The 15,000-nt window shown below is 42.6% G+C and overlaps 1 protein-coding gene across 1 annotated transcript in view; it reads right to left on the bottom strand.

Moving 5' to 3' along the window:
• ecel1 (endothelin converting enzyme-like 1) overlaps positions 1 to 15,000 on the bottom strand; it is a 43,567-nt gene that overhangs the window by 8,406 nt on the left and 20,161 nt on the right. Inside the window, exons 7-12 of the mRNA XM_023428405.2 lie at positions 12,064 to 12,286; positions 9,008 to 9,106; positions 8,352 to 8,426; positions 5,706 to 5,809; positions 4,526 to 4,584; positions 2,195 to 2,246 (exon numbers count right to left, since the gene is read on the bottom strand). Of these exons, the coding sequence (XP_023284173.1) occupies positions 2,195 to 2,246; positions 4,526 to 4,584; positions 5,706 to 5,809; positions 8,352 to 8,426; positions 9,008 to 9,106; positions 12,064 to 12,286 (612 nt within the window). The remainder of the gene's footprint in view (positions 1 to 2,194; positions 2,247 to 4,525; positions 4,585 to 5,705; positions 5,810 to 8,351; positions 8,427 to 9,007; positions 9,107 to 12,063; positions 12,287 to 15,000) is intronic.

Here is a 15,000-nt window from a genome sequence, read left to right on the forward strand (position 1 = left end):
ATTTTTTTTTTTTTTTTTTTTTTTTTTTACAATGCACATGTTCGTATGTTGTCTGCTGATATGAGCAAACACTCACATGCATTTCCTTTCGTTGGTAACACACAACGAAACATAAATGTGATCTATTACCTTCCTGCATCAACACTGTACTGACTGAATAAATGGAAAACAGTGTCGGCCTGGAAGGTAGAGAGTCAATCTATAAACGTATAGTATTCTACGATAAATAGCCTGGAGTAATATAAATTATATGCAGCTGCTGAACATAAATTCTAAGTCAGTTTCTAATTAATGAGCTAAAACATGTAAAACTGAATTAAAGTGAGACTATGGCTCGAGTGGTAATTACAGGATAATGGTAAATTTAATTTCCTTTCATTTCCCAAAGTATTCTCTTGAGCAGGAGGGGGGTTTAAAGATGACTGAGAAGAGCAGGAAACAACAAACATGTCTCCTGATGTGAGGTACACTGAGTTTCCCTTCTCTTAAACCACTGAAACGTTTGTAGGTGACAGGCTGAAGTGTATTGGCACAACAGCACAGGTGGAGAGGAGACACAGACTCAGCAAACCCACATGAGCCGTTACAGTCTTCTTCATACCAGACCACGTCAGGCTGCAGCAGCAAAACAAAAAGCCCCCAGCGTGCTGAACTGGGCAAGTTCAACTTTTAATTTGAAAGTGGAAGAATGTGTTATTTCTTATTTCAAAAGTTGCATTGGCCTTTTTCTTCAATTTTGTAGCATGGTTATATATAACGTTACAGTGGTTGTCTATGGGATGTTAGACGTTTTGATCAGTTTCTACTCACAGATATTTTAGTAAAGCTTATTGTGATCATTAGTTTGTTGTTCTTGTTATATACTGATGGCTATGTGAGTACTGAACCTCAGTACTTTTCTGGTAAAGACAGAAATGTGTAGATAGTATATCCACAGTGTAGAAAGTACTGACAGCTGCCATTTTTAGATTATTTTTATTCAGGCTCAGTTCTTGCTTGGCGTCATTGTTAAATAAAATATAATAGTTTGTTTGAATTAAGAAACACATGTTTATATCCTCAGAATGAAGCGTAGTTTTGGTATCAGCACAGATCAGAAGTTTTTGATTATTTTGGATTTGATGGGAGACCTTTGCTGCCTAATAGTAAATTGACTGAAATGTTAATTCAAAGGCTTTTCCACCATGAACAGAAAACAGTGGCCACTTTATTAGGTACACCTACAGTATACAGTCTAATGTAATCCAGTACAACAGCTCTGCCACATATTCTTCTGTTACAGAGCTTGTGATCGTCAGTTTTCGGTAAAACCTTGGGACAGGTTTTCACTGAGGTCGTAGTTTTACATCGGACTGCATTATGTTTGATTGTGTTTCTAATATTCTGCCCCCTCATGTTTGTGAACGGGTCGAGTCACAGCATCGAGTAATGGCCAACATCCTAAACATGTGTATTGAACTGTATCGTAATTAGCGTGTGAATTATCAAGTTATGGCCAAAAAAAAAAAAGAAAAAGTGTTTTGTGAGGTCACGGTGACCTTTGACCTTTGACCAACGCAATCTAATCTGTTCCTCCTTTGAGTCCAAGTGAATGTTTGTACGGGAATAAAACACATGAGGCATAATGTGGACTTGGTTCCTGTTTAACATAAAGATGATGCATTTTTAAAGATCCTCTACTCCGTCATAAAACAAAGTAAATATCAGCAACATTTTTACCGCCGGCAACGAACCCTGTGTGTGTCAGAACTACAGTGAAAAATGCAACAAGCTTCTGTCTAAAATACACAACTGAAGAAGAAATAATTTACGTTCTTTATTCAGATATTAAAAAAAATATATAAATATCTTAAGTTGTGAATAGTTTCATCAGAAACAAGTGAGATAAACAGAACTCATGGAGACAGACAGGGAAGCCATCTTCTTTCATGCATCGTCAAACGAGTCAATGGACTGAAATTTAGGGAGGCGACCTCTCAATGACACCTGTTCCATTAGCAGGACCTTGTTCGGTAATTGAGCTCTTGGTGGGTAGTTAAATTGGTTTAATCAGGTGTGTTGGGACTTAAGGGGAGCGGGGCCTTGCCGGGGTAACATAACCTTAAATGGCCTTTGTTATTGTGGCTGTGGAGATGTTGTTGCCTCCCTACGGACGGCAGCATGGAGAGGCAGGAACAGGAGGAAGGCTACTTACTGTGGAAACTCAGGGTTGTAGAGAGTGGGCTGAAGGATGCCAGCAGGAAAGACTGAAAGAGAGACGCAGAAACAACATGAGGGGAAGTGGAAATATACACATTCTCCTACGGCCTGCGGCTCGCTTGAACACAACGCTCTGGTTTCTGTAGGATGTTTATGTAAAATAAATACTTTGTGCAGCTGCTGCAGACGACAGCGAGAGAGCAAATCACAAATCAGCCTCCTAAACAAAACTGGATTTATCAATGATGGATAAACCTCTTAACCTCATCCAGACATTTAGATTATTTGAAATCAACATGAACTTCTTTAAAATTCAGAAAAATCAAACAGTTATTTCCTGTTACCCCCTTACTGCTGTCAGTCCTACAGGACGTCAGCTGATTGATTGATCAGGTCTCTCTGAATCTTACTATGAGCTGTGGAAAACACACAATGCCCCGCCCAATTCGAACCAGTGACAACGGCACAAATATTTGAATGTAAATCTGATGAGAGTCGTTGGGTTGTTTTCTTGTGTTGAGGAACAGAGACAGACTGTGATTGTGTCTTAGACATGACAAACAGTCAGACTTCAGATAGACGTACAATGAATTCTGGGTAAATAAATACTTTTTTTGAAATAAATAATAATAATAATAAAAAAGGCAGACTGAGGAATCACATCCGTTTACCCTCAGAGGAAAATGTTTGTCTTTTGGAAGAATTCAACATGTTCATGCTCTCTCCATAAAATGTTTTTTTTCTTGAGGGGTGCAGGCGTCACTGATTGTTACCATGGTAACACTGGTCTTAGGCCTGAGTTAGCCCGGGGGTTAAGGTGTCTTACTTGCATTAGACATAATCTATCAGCAAAATGAAGACTGGACCGACAACACACACACAGCAGTCTGAAATATCTCTGTGGCTCCACGTGCGTTTTAATTTTTTATTACAACAGATGACGTTGCGACCTTCAGGCCGTCTTCAAGATCAGCCATAGCAACAGACACAGGCGGCGTTATCTAGGCCACGCCCCCCGGTGAGCGACTCACACCGCTGTTGATCTGCTGTTGAAGAAGGCCTGAGGGTCGCAACGTCGTCTGTCGTGATGAAAGAAAAACGCACATGGAGTGTGAGACCCTGTTTCAGCTTCTCACTACAATCCTCCATGTGACCGCAGTCACTCAGTACCGATCGACCCACTGCCACACAATCCTGACGAAGCAGCAGTTTTTATTCGTTAAATAAATCATAATTATTAATATTATTAGTAGTAGTAATACATGCAGTTCACAGGATGATGATAAAGCTGCGTTCCCGGGCTGAGAGGAACTGCTTGTGACGAGTAAACTGAACTTTGTTTGTTGCTTATTTAATCATGAACATTTAATCTCATCAGGTAAAACGCAGGACTTTACGTTTAACGTGAGTTCAGTGAAGTGGCAAAATACAAAGAAGTTTATTAAGTTTCTGCTTCTAACCTTTTTTCTTTTTTTGTGCTTCATATTATCGCCAATGAAATATATTTGGGTTTTGGACTGAAAGACATTCCCAGACGTCACTCTGGGCTCTGGAAACTGGTTAGCTCCGTCGCCTGGTTTCCAATCTTCCATTTGTCCTGTATTTTGGTTCATGGCCAAATACTACCCATCAAAACCTGATTCTGGACGTGAAATAAAGGAGATGGGATTACAATTAAAGCGGGAAATGTTAATTTGATTAAAGAAAAAATGAGACTACAAAAATGAAAACATTGGGGGGAAAAAAAGAGGTGAGAGCTGAAGCGGCTAAGTGAGAGAAATGATGTGTGCAAAAAATGATCCAAGGGGCACTGATGACTGAGTTTGTCTGACTCCTCTTGTCCTCTAGCATCAGTTCGCGAGCACGCCATTGATTTTTCAGTGAGAGATTTAATCCAGCAGACACAGACAGCGGGCCAAGCCTGGGAGAGGACGAGCAGAGAGAGAGAGGGAGGGAGGGGGGCGACATCGCAGGGCTAGATTTGTTAAAACTCGGGAAGGTGTTACTGCTTGTTTTTCCTCTAGGGGGTTGTTAAGTATGTGAGGTGGAGATTGAAGTAGAAAGTGAGCGATCAGAGGGAATATGATATGAGGAAGTGGACGCTGGTTTTTTTTTTCTGCTCAGCGGTTCGTGGCGTTTGACTTGTGGAAAACAGGCGGCGACATGGTGTAACCGCCTGTAACTAATGTGTGACCCACGTCGTGGTGCAGAATGGCAATAATGGAAGGACTGAGTGTGTGTGTGTGTGTGTGTGTGTGTGTGTGTGTGTGTGTGGAGATAGATGACAGAGAGAACAGAAATATCAGTATGTAACATGAAGACTCACCCATTTGGTTCTTGTTGGGGAGGTAGTAGGCGTTAAGGGCCTGAGGGGGGAGAAGCCACCTGAGGAGAAAGATGGTGGCAAACAAACAAGAGTATTAAAGATGAGATGCCTCACACACACACACACACACACACACACACACACACACACACACACACAAACTTAAATCACCAATCTATCTACTTGAAACACACTCCTGAGCAGAATCCCAAACACCTCTGTGTCTCTCTCTCTCTCTCTCTCTCTCTCTCTCTCTCTCTCTCTCTCTCTCTGTCCCTTCAAACCCCCGGTGAGAAACGTGGAGTGTGTGTGGTCCCACGGCCAAAGTTCCTCTCTGCATATGAAGCCGCGGACAGTTCCTTTATGGTAATCCACTTAAAGCCAGACTAATCGATTGGCACAAAATCCCCCCCACCCCCCACCCCACCTCCTCACCCCAAATGACTAAACTCTGAAAGTGTGAGATGCCCTTGTTCTTCAGCCGAAGAGCGATGGCTCCGCGTGGACTAGAGATGGAGAGGAGATGAACACAGGGAGGAGGAGGATGATGAAGAGGAGGAGAAGGAGGAAGAGGAGGAGGAGGAAGAGTGGTGGTGATGGTGGTGATCCTTTCTTTCTTTATTTCCCAGAGACAAGACGGAGTGAGTGATGAAAGGTTCACGTTTTCAGCGATAAAAGGAGGGAGTGTGTGATTTAACTCTTGGGGGCATTGAGTGTGGGCTAATGATACAGTTGTTTTGAGCACCTTGGAATACTAATGTGACTGTAATGTGTTGTCATAGAGAGGCGCTCAATCCAGCGTACAGGGCTGTATTTTAGAAAAATGAAGTGCATGTCCCACAGCACTTTTCTGCCGCCTGGCTGCTATAGATAAGTAAATCAAATGGATTTTCTCCAGCTGCGTATGTCGATTCGGTATCTGTTGGTTTAATTTAGAGGCGCATCCGCAAATATGTCAAACTATAAAGGGATTCACGGGGACACATGTTAGGCATGTCAGACATATTAGTGAGGCGCACACTCGCGGTGGCGGAGCCGCAGCGTCCGGCACGAGCCTCAGCTGCACGAGCGCAGACGACATTTCAAATATATTAACCTCCTTTAATTGCTTCGCGCCGCGTGTCGGCGGGTTGAGATGGCGGACTACTGTAGCTCGTGCAGTGCGAGGGGTGTGACTTACGCCGTCTTGTCCACTTCCTCGTGGATCTTCTTGACCGACAGCTTGATGTTGAACTTGATGCTGTTGAGGATGTTCTTGAAGTAGGTCTTCTCGTCCACGTCAAACTGCAAAAGCCACAGATATGAAGTCAGTGCGGAGAGATTAATGGTTCTGGGAAATGCAGCTACTCGGTTAGAGTAGAATAGTTTGATACCACTCTCATGTCTGTCCGCTAAAAGTGAAGCTACCTCACTCAGCTGGTTCATCTAATCAACATAAAGACTGAAAAAGAAAAGACCTCTAAAGCTCAAGGGTTAACAACTCATGCCTCAGTTGTTTAAAGGTCCCATATCATCTAAAGGTCTCTGTCCATGTGTAGTGTGATTATAGATCAGGTCTAGCTTCTATATTAATACTGTGAAAGTATCAAAGCCTCAGTCCACAGAGAAATGCACACAGCCTGTATTCAGAAACTGAGCCTTAAAACCAGCCGTCACAGGACTTCCTGTAACTTTGTGATGTCACAAAGTTACAGTCACATCCGGACCCACCATCCAAACCTTGCAGGATTTGGTTTCTCTGAGTTTTTTGCTCTGAAATCTGCTATATTTTTATTTGATCACTCAGAAAACAGTCAGCCAATCAGAAGAGAGGCTCAGAGCCTCCTCTCTTCTGATTGGCTCACCGACCTGTTGTTACTAGAGCTCCAGAGAGAAGCCTGAGAGAGGAGATGGAAAACTACACTGAGATGGTTTTTGGTTCTTAAAACCACAAATATATGATCAACTCTTCAAAATAAAACACAGAAAAAGAATAAAATATGGAGCTTTAATATGTACAAAATCTATCTATCTATCTATCTATCTATCTATCTATCTATCTATCTATCTATCTATCTATCTTTTATTACTGGAGGTTTGTGGTGGGGCGAACAGAACCATTAAGTCAGCCACTAATTAGCTGTTCCATTGTAAATAGTGTTAATCTGTGGTGACAGAACTTATTTATGATTCAATAAGTGTGGAGTCTACTCCCCCGTTATGGTGCTAGAGCCTTGACATTAAAATGCACCCGCAGTAGTTTATCGTACACAGATTGAGAACTGATTTTGTTCGCTTGCCAGAGGAATTTAATGTAACTTGCTTTTGTAACATCCTTTAAACTGACAGCAAACACATAATCTCTCTTGTTTGTTTTTTGTTGTTGTTTTTTTTTTTTTTTACTTATTTAGTCTCACAGGGCCAGATGTGCTTCTGTCAGTTTGAGACAAAAATACACCCACCACTGATACTGTGGTAGCAGATGGAGATGAAACTCAGTGACTGACAGATCCTCCACAGCGGGTCTGTGCGCTTTTAACATCAGGAGTAAAAACCAGTGTCACCGATGTAGCTTCATATTGATCCGATATTGATCTTATCATCTAACAATCACCACAAATATGAATGGCATGCATGCAATGTGACAGTCTGTGTATAAAGATGGACGTAGACTCTGGAGTGAAGCCTATGCTGCATCAAACCTGCTTTCTATCTAATGGACACCAGGGGGCGACGCCACTCGACAGTCAGCGATATCGTGTCTATTTTATTTTATGTTTTTGTTTCATTTCCTTCACAAAGCTTTTGAATAATCTGTTTTTTCACATATTTTTTTAAATGTTAATATTTTTATTTTGAGTAATTTCTCTGCACGTGTTTGTTGTTCTTGTTTTAATTTTATCCTTGTGATGCACTTTGTTATATATTATTATTGTATTATCGGGTTATTACTGCTGACGTATCAATATATAAGCACTGTTTCAGTCTTGCAGCTGATGGAGTTTCTCTTATTTGCTTTATATACTGCAGGGTAGTTTAAAGTAAAACAATAAATCATGTTTTATTTGTTAATCATGATTTGTGTACGATCTTAATCTGCAAAGTAACTACGGCCCGTAGCCGTCGATTCCAAAAGCTCCTCTCTGAAACGTAGTGGAGGGAAAGTATAAAGTGACGAAGTAAAGTACCTCAAAACAGTATTCGAGTAAACGAACGTAATCACTGATCCACTCACACTGATGTTAACCGGCTCCACTATAAACTCGCTGTCAGGAGGACTTTATTAAGACGAGCACAGTCGCAGCTCTCCCTCTCTGAGCGTGGCCTCTGCGATGCGCTCCATCGATTTATAGTTCACAGGTTTATACTTTCATTCTTTCCTCCCACATTTTTAAGTTAAAACTCATCCCAGTTGTCCCCAGATGTGAAGTATATCCACCTCTGTTTATGCAGCCGTCCCCGCAGGTTCTCCATCAACACACTCTTGATTGCGTATTTTTTTTGACAGCTGAGCTGCCAGGTTTTACATGCGCTCCCTCGGTGCATCTACAGACTTAAAAGTATATTATTTATTTGAACAGACTCATCAGTGTGTATTGGGTTCATTTACCCCTGTGCATGATGTATTTTTTCTCCACCTGAATACAATCACCCAGACTGCACTGTAATACCTGACGGAAAATAAGTCTCAAGACAGAGACAGAGAGAGAGATAGAGGGAGAGGGAGAGAGAGAGCGAGGGAGGGAGGGAGGCTGGGAAATGGGATTGGTGTATATGATGTGTGGGTGGTGGTGCATGGTGAGGATGACTGGACGGCGCAGAGTGAAATAGGAAGCTCATGACTCACCCCATATTCTTGATCTATGAGCTCAGGTTTGAGCAGGAAGTCTGGGTATCCTGTCATCACCATCATGTGCCTCAGCTGCGAGGGAGGAGGAGGAAGAGGAGGAGGAGGAGGAGGAGAAAGAGAGGATGATGGAGGGAAGGAGAAAGTGGAGGAGAAACAACTGGTCCAACATCACCTCACATCCACTTTCAGTAACTAATAAACACTCATACACTCTGGTTTTTTGGAACCAAGGCACACAACTATCCGCACACACACACACACACACACACACACACACACACACACACACACACACACACACAAACACATCAACTAATCAAGCAAACCCAAAGTAATAGGATTACAGGGAAGCTCTTTATATTCAGCATGGCCTTCTAAAAGGATTATAACTTCAGATTGTAAAAGTATTAGAGGGGATATCTTGCAGTGCAGACCCTAAATCAGCACCACAGAGAGATCCGGATTAGGCGATCCTCACTCCTCAATGTCAAGCCCTTGATGTATTCTATCACACACTTCCATCTATCCGAGCAATCAATCAAACCCCCCGAAAAGAAAGGAATCGCAAAGAAATAATTACATCCTTTTCAAATACTAATCGGATCTGGCAGGGAGCCGTGTTTCTGACGCACAAGCTGAGTTAGACTCTGAACCTTTGCTCTGGCAGCCTCCTTGGTGGCTTCGTCCATCCAGTCCAGCTCCTGCAGACGGAGGTCCAGGGAGTGTTTTATGTCCTCCACCAGCTCCTGTACCTGGAGGGAGATCACATCACATTGGAAGACGTTTTAAAGACATAACAACATATTTCTGGTTTCTTGGTTCTTGGTTTTGGACATTTTACATGAGAAATTTCTGGATTTTTAGTTTTTCTCTGTGCGTTTCTCACTGGTTTTAAGTGGGCGGGGCTCCGTTTTAAAAAAGGTGCGATGTCACATATTTCTGTGACCCGATCAACATTGGAATCAGAAGCTCTGTCCCATTTCGAAGGCCTCCTTCAGATGCGTTCCTTCTTTTTCCAACGTATCCCAAGATTCATTGTGTTTCAGCTCAGTTCAACAGCTACAAAACCACGGGCTTTAAAACCTCAAGTTAGGTGTTGTCAAGGTTGCTAGGCGACAGGAGCCGGGCTTTGCGACGCAGCTACGACGGGCCCAACCTTCTTAGACCGCCTCCTCCGACAGGACGCGGCCCCTGAATCGGGAAGCAGCTAGAATCTGATGACGGATGTTGTTTGGTCACTGTCAATCACATCTGATCAAACCACACCCACACAGATGAGTTTTACAACATCTGACGCTTAATAAATAAAACCAAAAGTTTTTATTTTCTAAACTTTCATTTCTGCTTATTTATTCATAAATATTTAATGCTACGGAGAAAAACTGAAGACTGCCGACTAATGACTTTCTGTTACATCATCTCCAGTGGTGGATCTTCCCACTGGACTGTGGTTTTTGATGGTGTAATTACCACTGACCCTACACGCAGCTGAAACACACCACGAACCACAAGAGGAAGTGTTCAAACATCACTGAATTTCAGCTTCAATTAAAATAAATAATAATTTTAAAAAAAGCACGTGGGACAAAGTGTTTGTTTCCCAGCTGCAAAAACACCAACACCAGTGAAAGGAACTGAAATGGGACGCTCTGATTTGCAGTCTACAAGGCGTGAAAGCTGCAGATGTCTGCATGTGGCGTGATAACCAGTGACATGATTAACTCAGCACAAGGCTCGAGCGTGGTACCCGTCAGAAAGTGAGTGAGGTACTAAACCACCATCAATTAAACCGTGACTGGTGAGACTGTCTTTTGTCCGTCTTGGTCTTTTTTTTTTTTTTAAAGAAAATTTCAACACAGAGTCATAAAACTCCTTCTAGTCATCTCTACTTCACTACTGCAGTTTTTAAAAAGATCACTGCAGCAGAATCATCAAACCTGCCACCTTATTACCCATGATGCAAATGTCCAGTATCTTTTCTGGTGACAGAATTGAGGAACATCTGCTGCCCAGACTTAAAGCACAGATGCTTCTCTTATAAGACACCAGGACATGTCGCGTCTCCTCCACATCGGCGATTCGGGATAACAGCGGAGCTCGTCTTCGCCCTCTCTCTGTCTCCCCTACCTCAGGTCCTCAGCTCCTGAAACTCATTAATTCTCAGTCATGCTGAAGTAAGCATCGTCAGTAAGTCAGTCAAGGCCACACACACACACACACACACACACACACACACACAGCGCTGCTGGCCTCAGGTCTGGAACCTCTCGTGTTGATAATGAGGTCTCCAACCTGAGTGGACATGCCAACACTGTGCGGACTGGTGTCTACGAGCAGTGAGAAGCGCTCGGCGTGGGCATGGACTTTCTGTCCTGCCCACATCAGACTTATGTGTTCTTGTATTAATCAGAAAGGCTCCGCTAGCTTCAAGCATCATTGAAATGTACCTTTAGTGTCTAATTATAATCTTAAACAGAACATTAGGAGCTTGGGAATTTAAATTTTCAATTACGCTCAGTACATAGAAAGTAAGTAGTGTCCAGAACCTATCCAGTTGTATCAGACGTGTTTTACGCTTTACAGTCCTGAGCTTTTGCAGAGATTTAAAAGTCTGCAAGAGAAGAAGAAAAGGCAGCTCAAAGTAAGATAAAGCATGTAAGGTGGACAGTGGGAATACGACGGAGGTGAAAAGCAGATGATGGAGGGCTTACAGAAAGAGGCCGGGGTTACAAAGGTTAGAAATCCCATTGGAAACCATATCCCCATGTCCTTGAATTGGACATGAGACCAGATAAGAATACATATGGAGGGAGGATTGAGGTGAAAGAGATGGGGACCACATGGCAGAGGCGGGGGATTAGAAGTGACTGACCGAGGCAGAGAGCAAAATAGAAACAACGGGGGAAAAAAAAAAAAGAAAGCAGTGAGTGAGAGGTAGAGACGAGAGACAGCTATAATTGGCATGGTTGGTATTTCCAGATCCCAGTCCAGGAATCAATCAGAATCATCCAGACATGTCAAACAGCCCAGTGGGAACCTCCTACACTGCCAAAGAAAATGACGAAAAGAAAGAAAGACAGAAGAGAAAGATGCAGAAAACCCGTCACAGTCCTGGCAACTGGGACACTGTGGGAAATCTACGAAATTTGACTGTTTATTTTCCAAATTATTGCAAAATATTGTTAAATATGAAGTGGATTTTCCGCTTGCTGCCTTTGAATGTGGCGTAGTTTCACATCAGTGAGATTCCCGTCCAAGTACTTTTTTTTATGCAGCAAACTGAAGCTGTGGACAGATTGCTCCTACTGCAAACACTTTAGTGTTAGTACTGTTGCAATGATATAAATATACAGCTGTGTAGTTACAGCTTGACGCACAATTCAATCTCAAAAAGTGGGGTTCATTTGCATCAGTGCAGCTAATGTAAAGTAATGTAAAGCTTCTCAGCCTGAACCCGACAGACTTCAAATAAATACTGGGTTGGATTCGGGCAGTTTTTTTTTTTTTTTGCGTAAACTTTCGACTTGAGCTGGTTTTTGTTATTTTCAAATGAAATTTTATTGCAAATTTCTCTCATTCTCTCTGGTCGCCAAGCGTCTACATCCATTTTTTTTTTTTTTTTTAAATCTATTTGATCATGAATGAATTTGGACAAAATCTTATCTGCCATCTCAGTTCATCCATCCGTCAGCCCTCGTCCAACACATACCTTGGCCTTGCTCTGTGAGGAGAAGTGCTGCTGGACAAACAGGGCTCCCAGGGCCATGCCAAAGTGTTTGTTGGCCTGGGTGAGGCAGAGCCTGCCCAGCTCCAGCTGCTGCTCGGTGCCGTCGATCTCTCGAGAAAACTCGTGGATGGTGCTGCGGAAGGCGGTGGACAGGTGTTCGCTAAGCGCTGCCACAATGCGCCACAGCATGTAGTTATGAAGAACCCTGAGACAAAGACACAAGAGGGAACCGGTCAGTTACAGTATCATGGATTTGGTTTGGATTTATTTTCCTGTTTGAAAAGACAATAAAAGCTTTAGAAAAGCCACGAGAGGGACAGATGTTTCTGGATCAAAAGCAGCAGGCAGGGAGAGTAATATATTAATCATTCTGGTGTCTATGTTGTATAAGTGCTTTAACAGTTCCCTACAGAAAACCTGTCTCCAATGATTCATTACATATTAATAATAATGATAATAATAATAACGTTATTTATATAGCACCTTTAAATAAAAAAAAACCCAGAGTTTACAAAGTGCTTTAATAGACAAGAGGCAATATAAAAACAGAAAGCCGGACAGTGAGGGCAAAACAAGCAGGACAGAACTAAGGGAGAGTTAAAGAGGGAAGAGACACAATACACTTCAATAAAATAAGGACAATTAGAGAGAGTAGATAAAATCTCCTCCTGGGGGCGAGTGGTGGTGATTGTCGCTTGACAAGAGCTCCACACATCGTCGTGTTTACAAGACAAGAGGTTATTATACGTCCTCTGAGCAGCGCTACTTCTTCAGCAAACTGGAGGCTACAGTGACTTGCTATCGGAAAGTGACGCTAGCTGGTTAGCATGCTAACTTCAGTTGAAGAAAAGACGTGACAAAGAGTTAACATTGGAGTTACTTTCCATCGCTGGAGTCAGCTGTTGGTGAGTGAAGGAATGAAGTTTGATGCTGAGCTCGCTCCGTTTCTTCTAGTGTGGTAAATAAACAGCTGCTAACGTTAGCTATGTAGCGTTAGCAAAACTTACAAATTGCTCCTTTAAAGCACCAGAAATGGCTTCTGCTATGATCCGAGTGGTAAAATGCTAAAACGCAGCGTAACAGTAGCACAGTGGAGAAAAGTCATGAAGTTGATAATGTAACAAGTTTGCTAACATTAGCTATTTTAGCTACCATAAGCTATTGGTCATACCAGACCAAATAAAGCTACAGCAGCAAAATCCAATAGTGTATGACAGTGAGCAAAGGTGCATTTTATTTCTCCTGAATTCATCTTTTCACTTGTGGGAAAAGTACAATGTTTTAATTTTTACTTCCAAAAGTTACACGGACTCGTTTTAATGTGAGACCACAGGACATTCTCGTGTCTTTGCAAAGTGACATCTGCTTTGTCGAACTGTAATCTTCCTCCATCTGGCCCCAAAGTTTCTGTTTTTTCCATTTTCCCTCTGAGCCCCTCAAGAGTCAGAAAAGTTCGAGAGAAAAACAAGAGTGAGACAGTGACAGAGAGCGAACGATGAGGAGTCAAGAGGGCCCAACAGTTAAAGAGCAGCTCCCTCCGATCCGGAGTGACTCACAGCGGAGAGGCAGCAAAGGGGTGAGGAAAATGTCGAGCGCGAGGCGAGAAAATTGATCATTCATTTATGTATTCAAGCTGTGTCTTCTCCCCCCCAGACGATAGAGTGCTGGTGTGTCCTCCTGCCCCCACTGGGTGCACACATCTAATCTGCCCTGCGGGGACAAATGCCCCCCCTTTACCCCCCTCCCCTCCTACTGCGAGGCTCCATGCCAACCTCGAGGCATGTTGTTGTTGTTGTTGTTTTCCCGTTTTTTTTTTTTCTTAAATTTTCCCTATGCATGACAGATATTAAATCAAGAGCGCCTTGGCAACAGCACCCCGAGGTCCCGCCAACAAAGCACTTGTGAAGTGAATTTAATTGACGGGAAAAGGGGAAGCAAGAAGGGGTGGGCGGGTGGGGGTGTGAAGCGAGGGTAAATAAATGAATGAGGGACGCGGCGGTGTCCTTGATCATCAGCGCCATCAGCTAATCAACATGTGTTACAGGTGTGGCTGCTTTGCTTGATTGAGCTGCTTCATGTAATTTTGTCATCACCTGTTCGTCGCAGATGATTTGTTTGCCCAAAAAGTGCAGCGACATGTATGGAAAGTCATCTATATGTTAATGGTAAAACTGCAGCATTTCTCTACTGATGTGTGGGAGAGATGGTGAGATGAGCAACGTTGTACTCCAGGCATCTTTTGAAGAAAAGTAATGACAGTAATCTCTGAGAGTAAAGGGGGATAATCCACAATGAGCTGTGTGCTCGCTAAAAACCAAACTCACAATGCTAATTAAATTTGCACCGATGGTTTGCTTGAGCAGAGTGTGTTGTTTTTCATGACTGCATAGTCGACTACAGCAGAGGATTATACGAGACTGTCCTCAGCAGAAAACAGGACAACATTACTCATTTCAAACACTTCAAACCACATGTGTTGGTGCTTTCCGACAGCAAAACCTCTTATGTTCTTATGTAAATGAAGACTGAAAAAGGCAAATTTTGCTTGATGCCCGTTGGATCCAAAACAAATCATTCGGTAACCAGTCATCAAATTATTGTTATATTGATTTAGAACAGTGATGCGGCTGCTATGGTTCAGGGGTATTCTGCTGAACAAAGCAGATATGACAGGGTGGAGTTGTTAAAATGATAATGAAACTGTGCTGAAGAGCAAAAGTAATGCACAATGTAATGTAACAAATTACTTGTGTGCTGGTGGTTGATTAGCAAGGCAATGTAATCGCACAGTCACTTTGTTTTTTAATAACGGTTTTGACATGAAATCATGGTAAAATATGATCCTGGAGAGACCTACTGTAGAAGGAGCTAAAGTGCCAAAAACTGCAGTTCCTCTAATGACCGCTGGAGGCCGTCTCC

Source organism: Seriola lalandi, unplaced genomic scaffold, assembly GCF_002814215.2.
Source record: "Seriola lalandi dorsalis isolate HSWRI2012SDOR001 ecotype SW California unplaced genomic scaffold, Sedor1 jcf7180002054874, whole genome shotgun sequence".
Classification (NCBI taxonomy): Eukaryota; Metazoa; Chordata; class Actinopteri; order Carangiformes; family Carangidae; genus Seriola; species Seriola lalandi.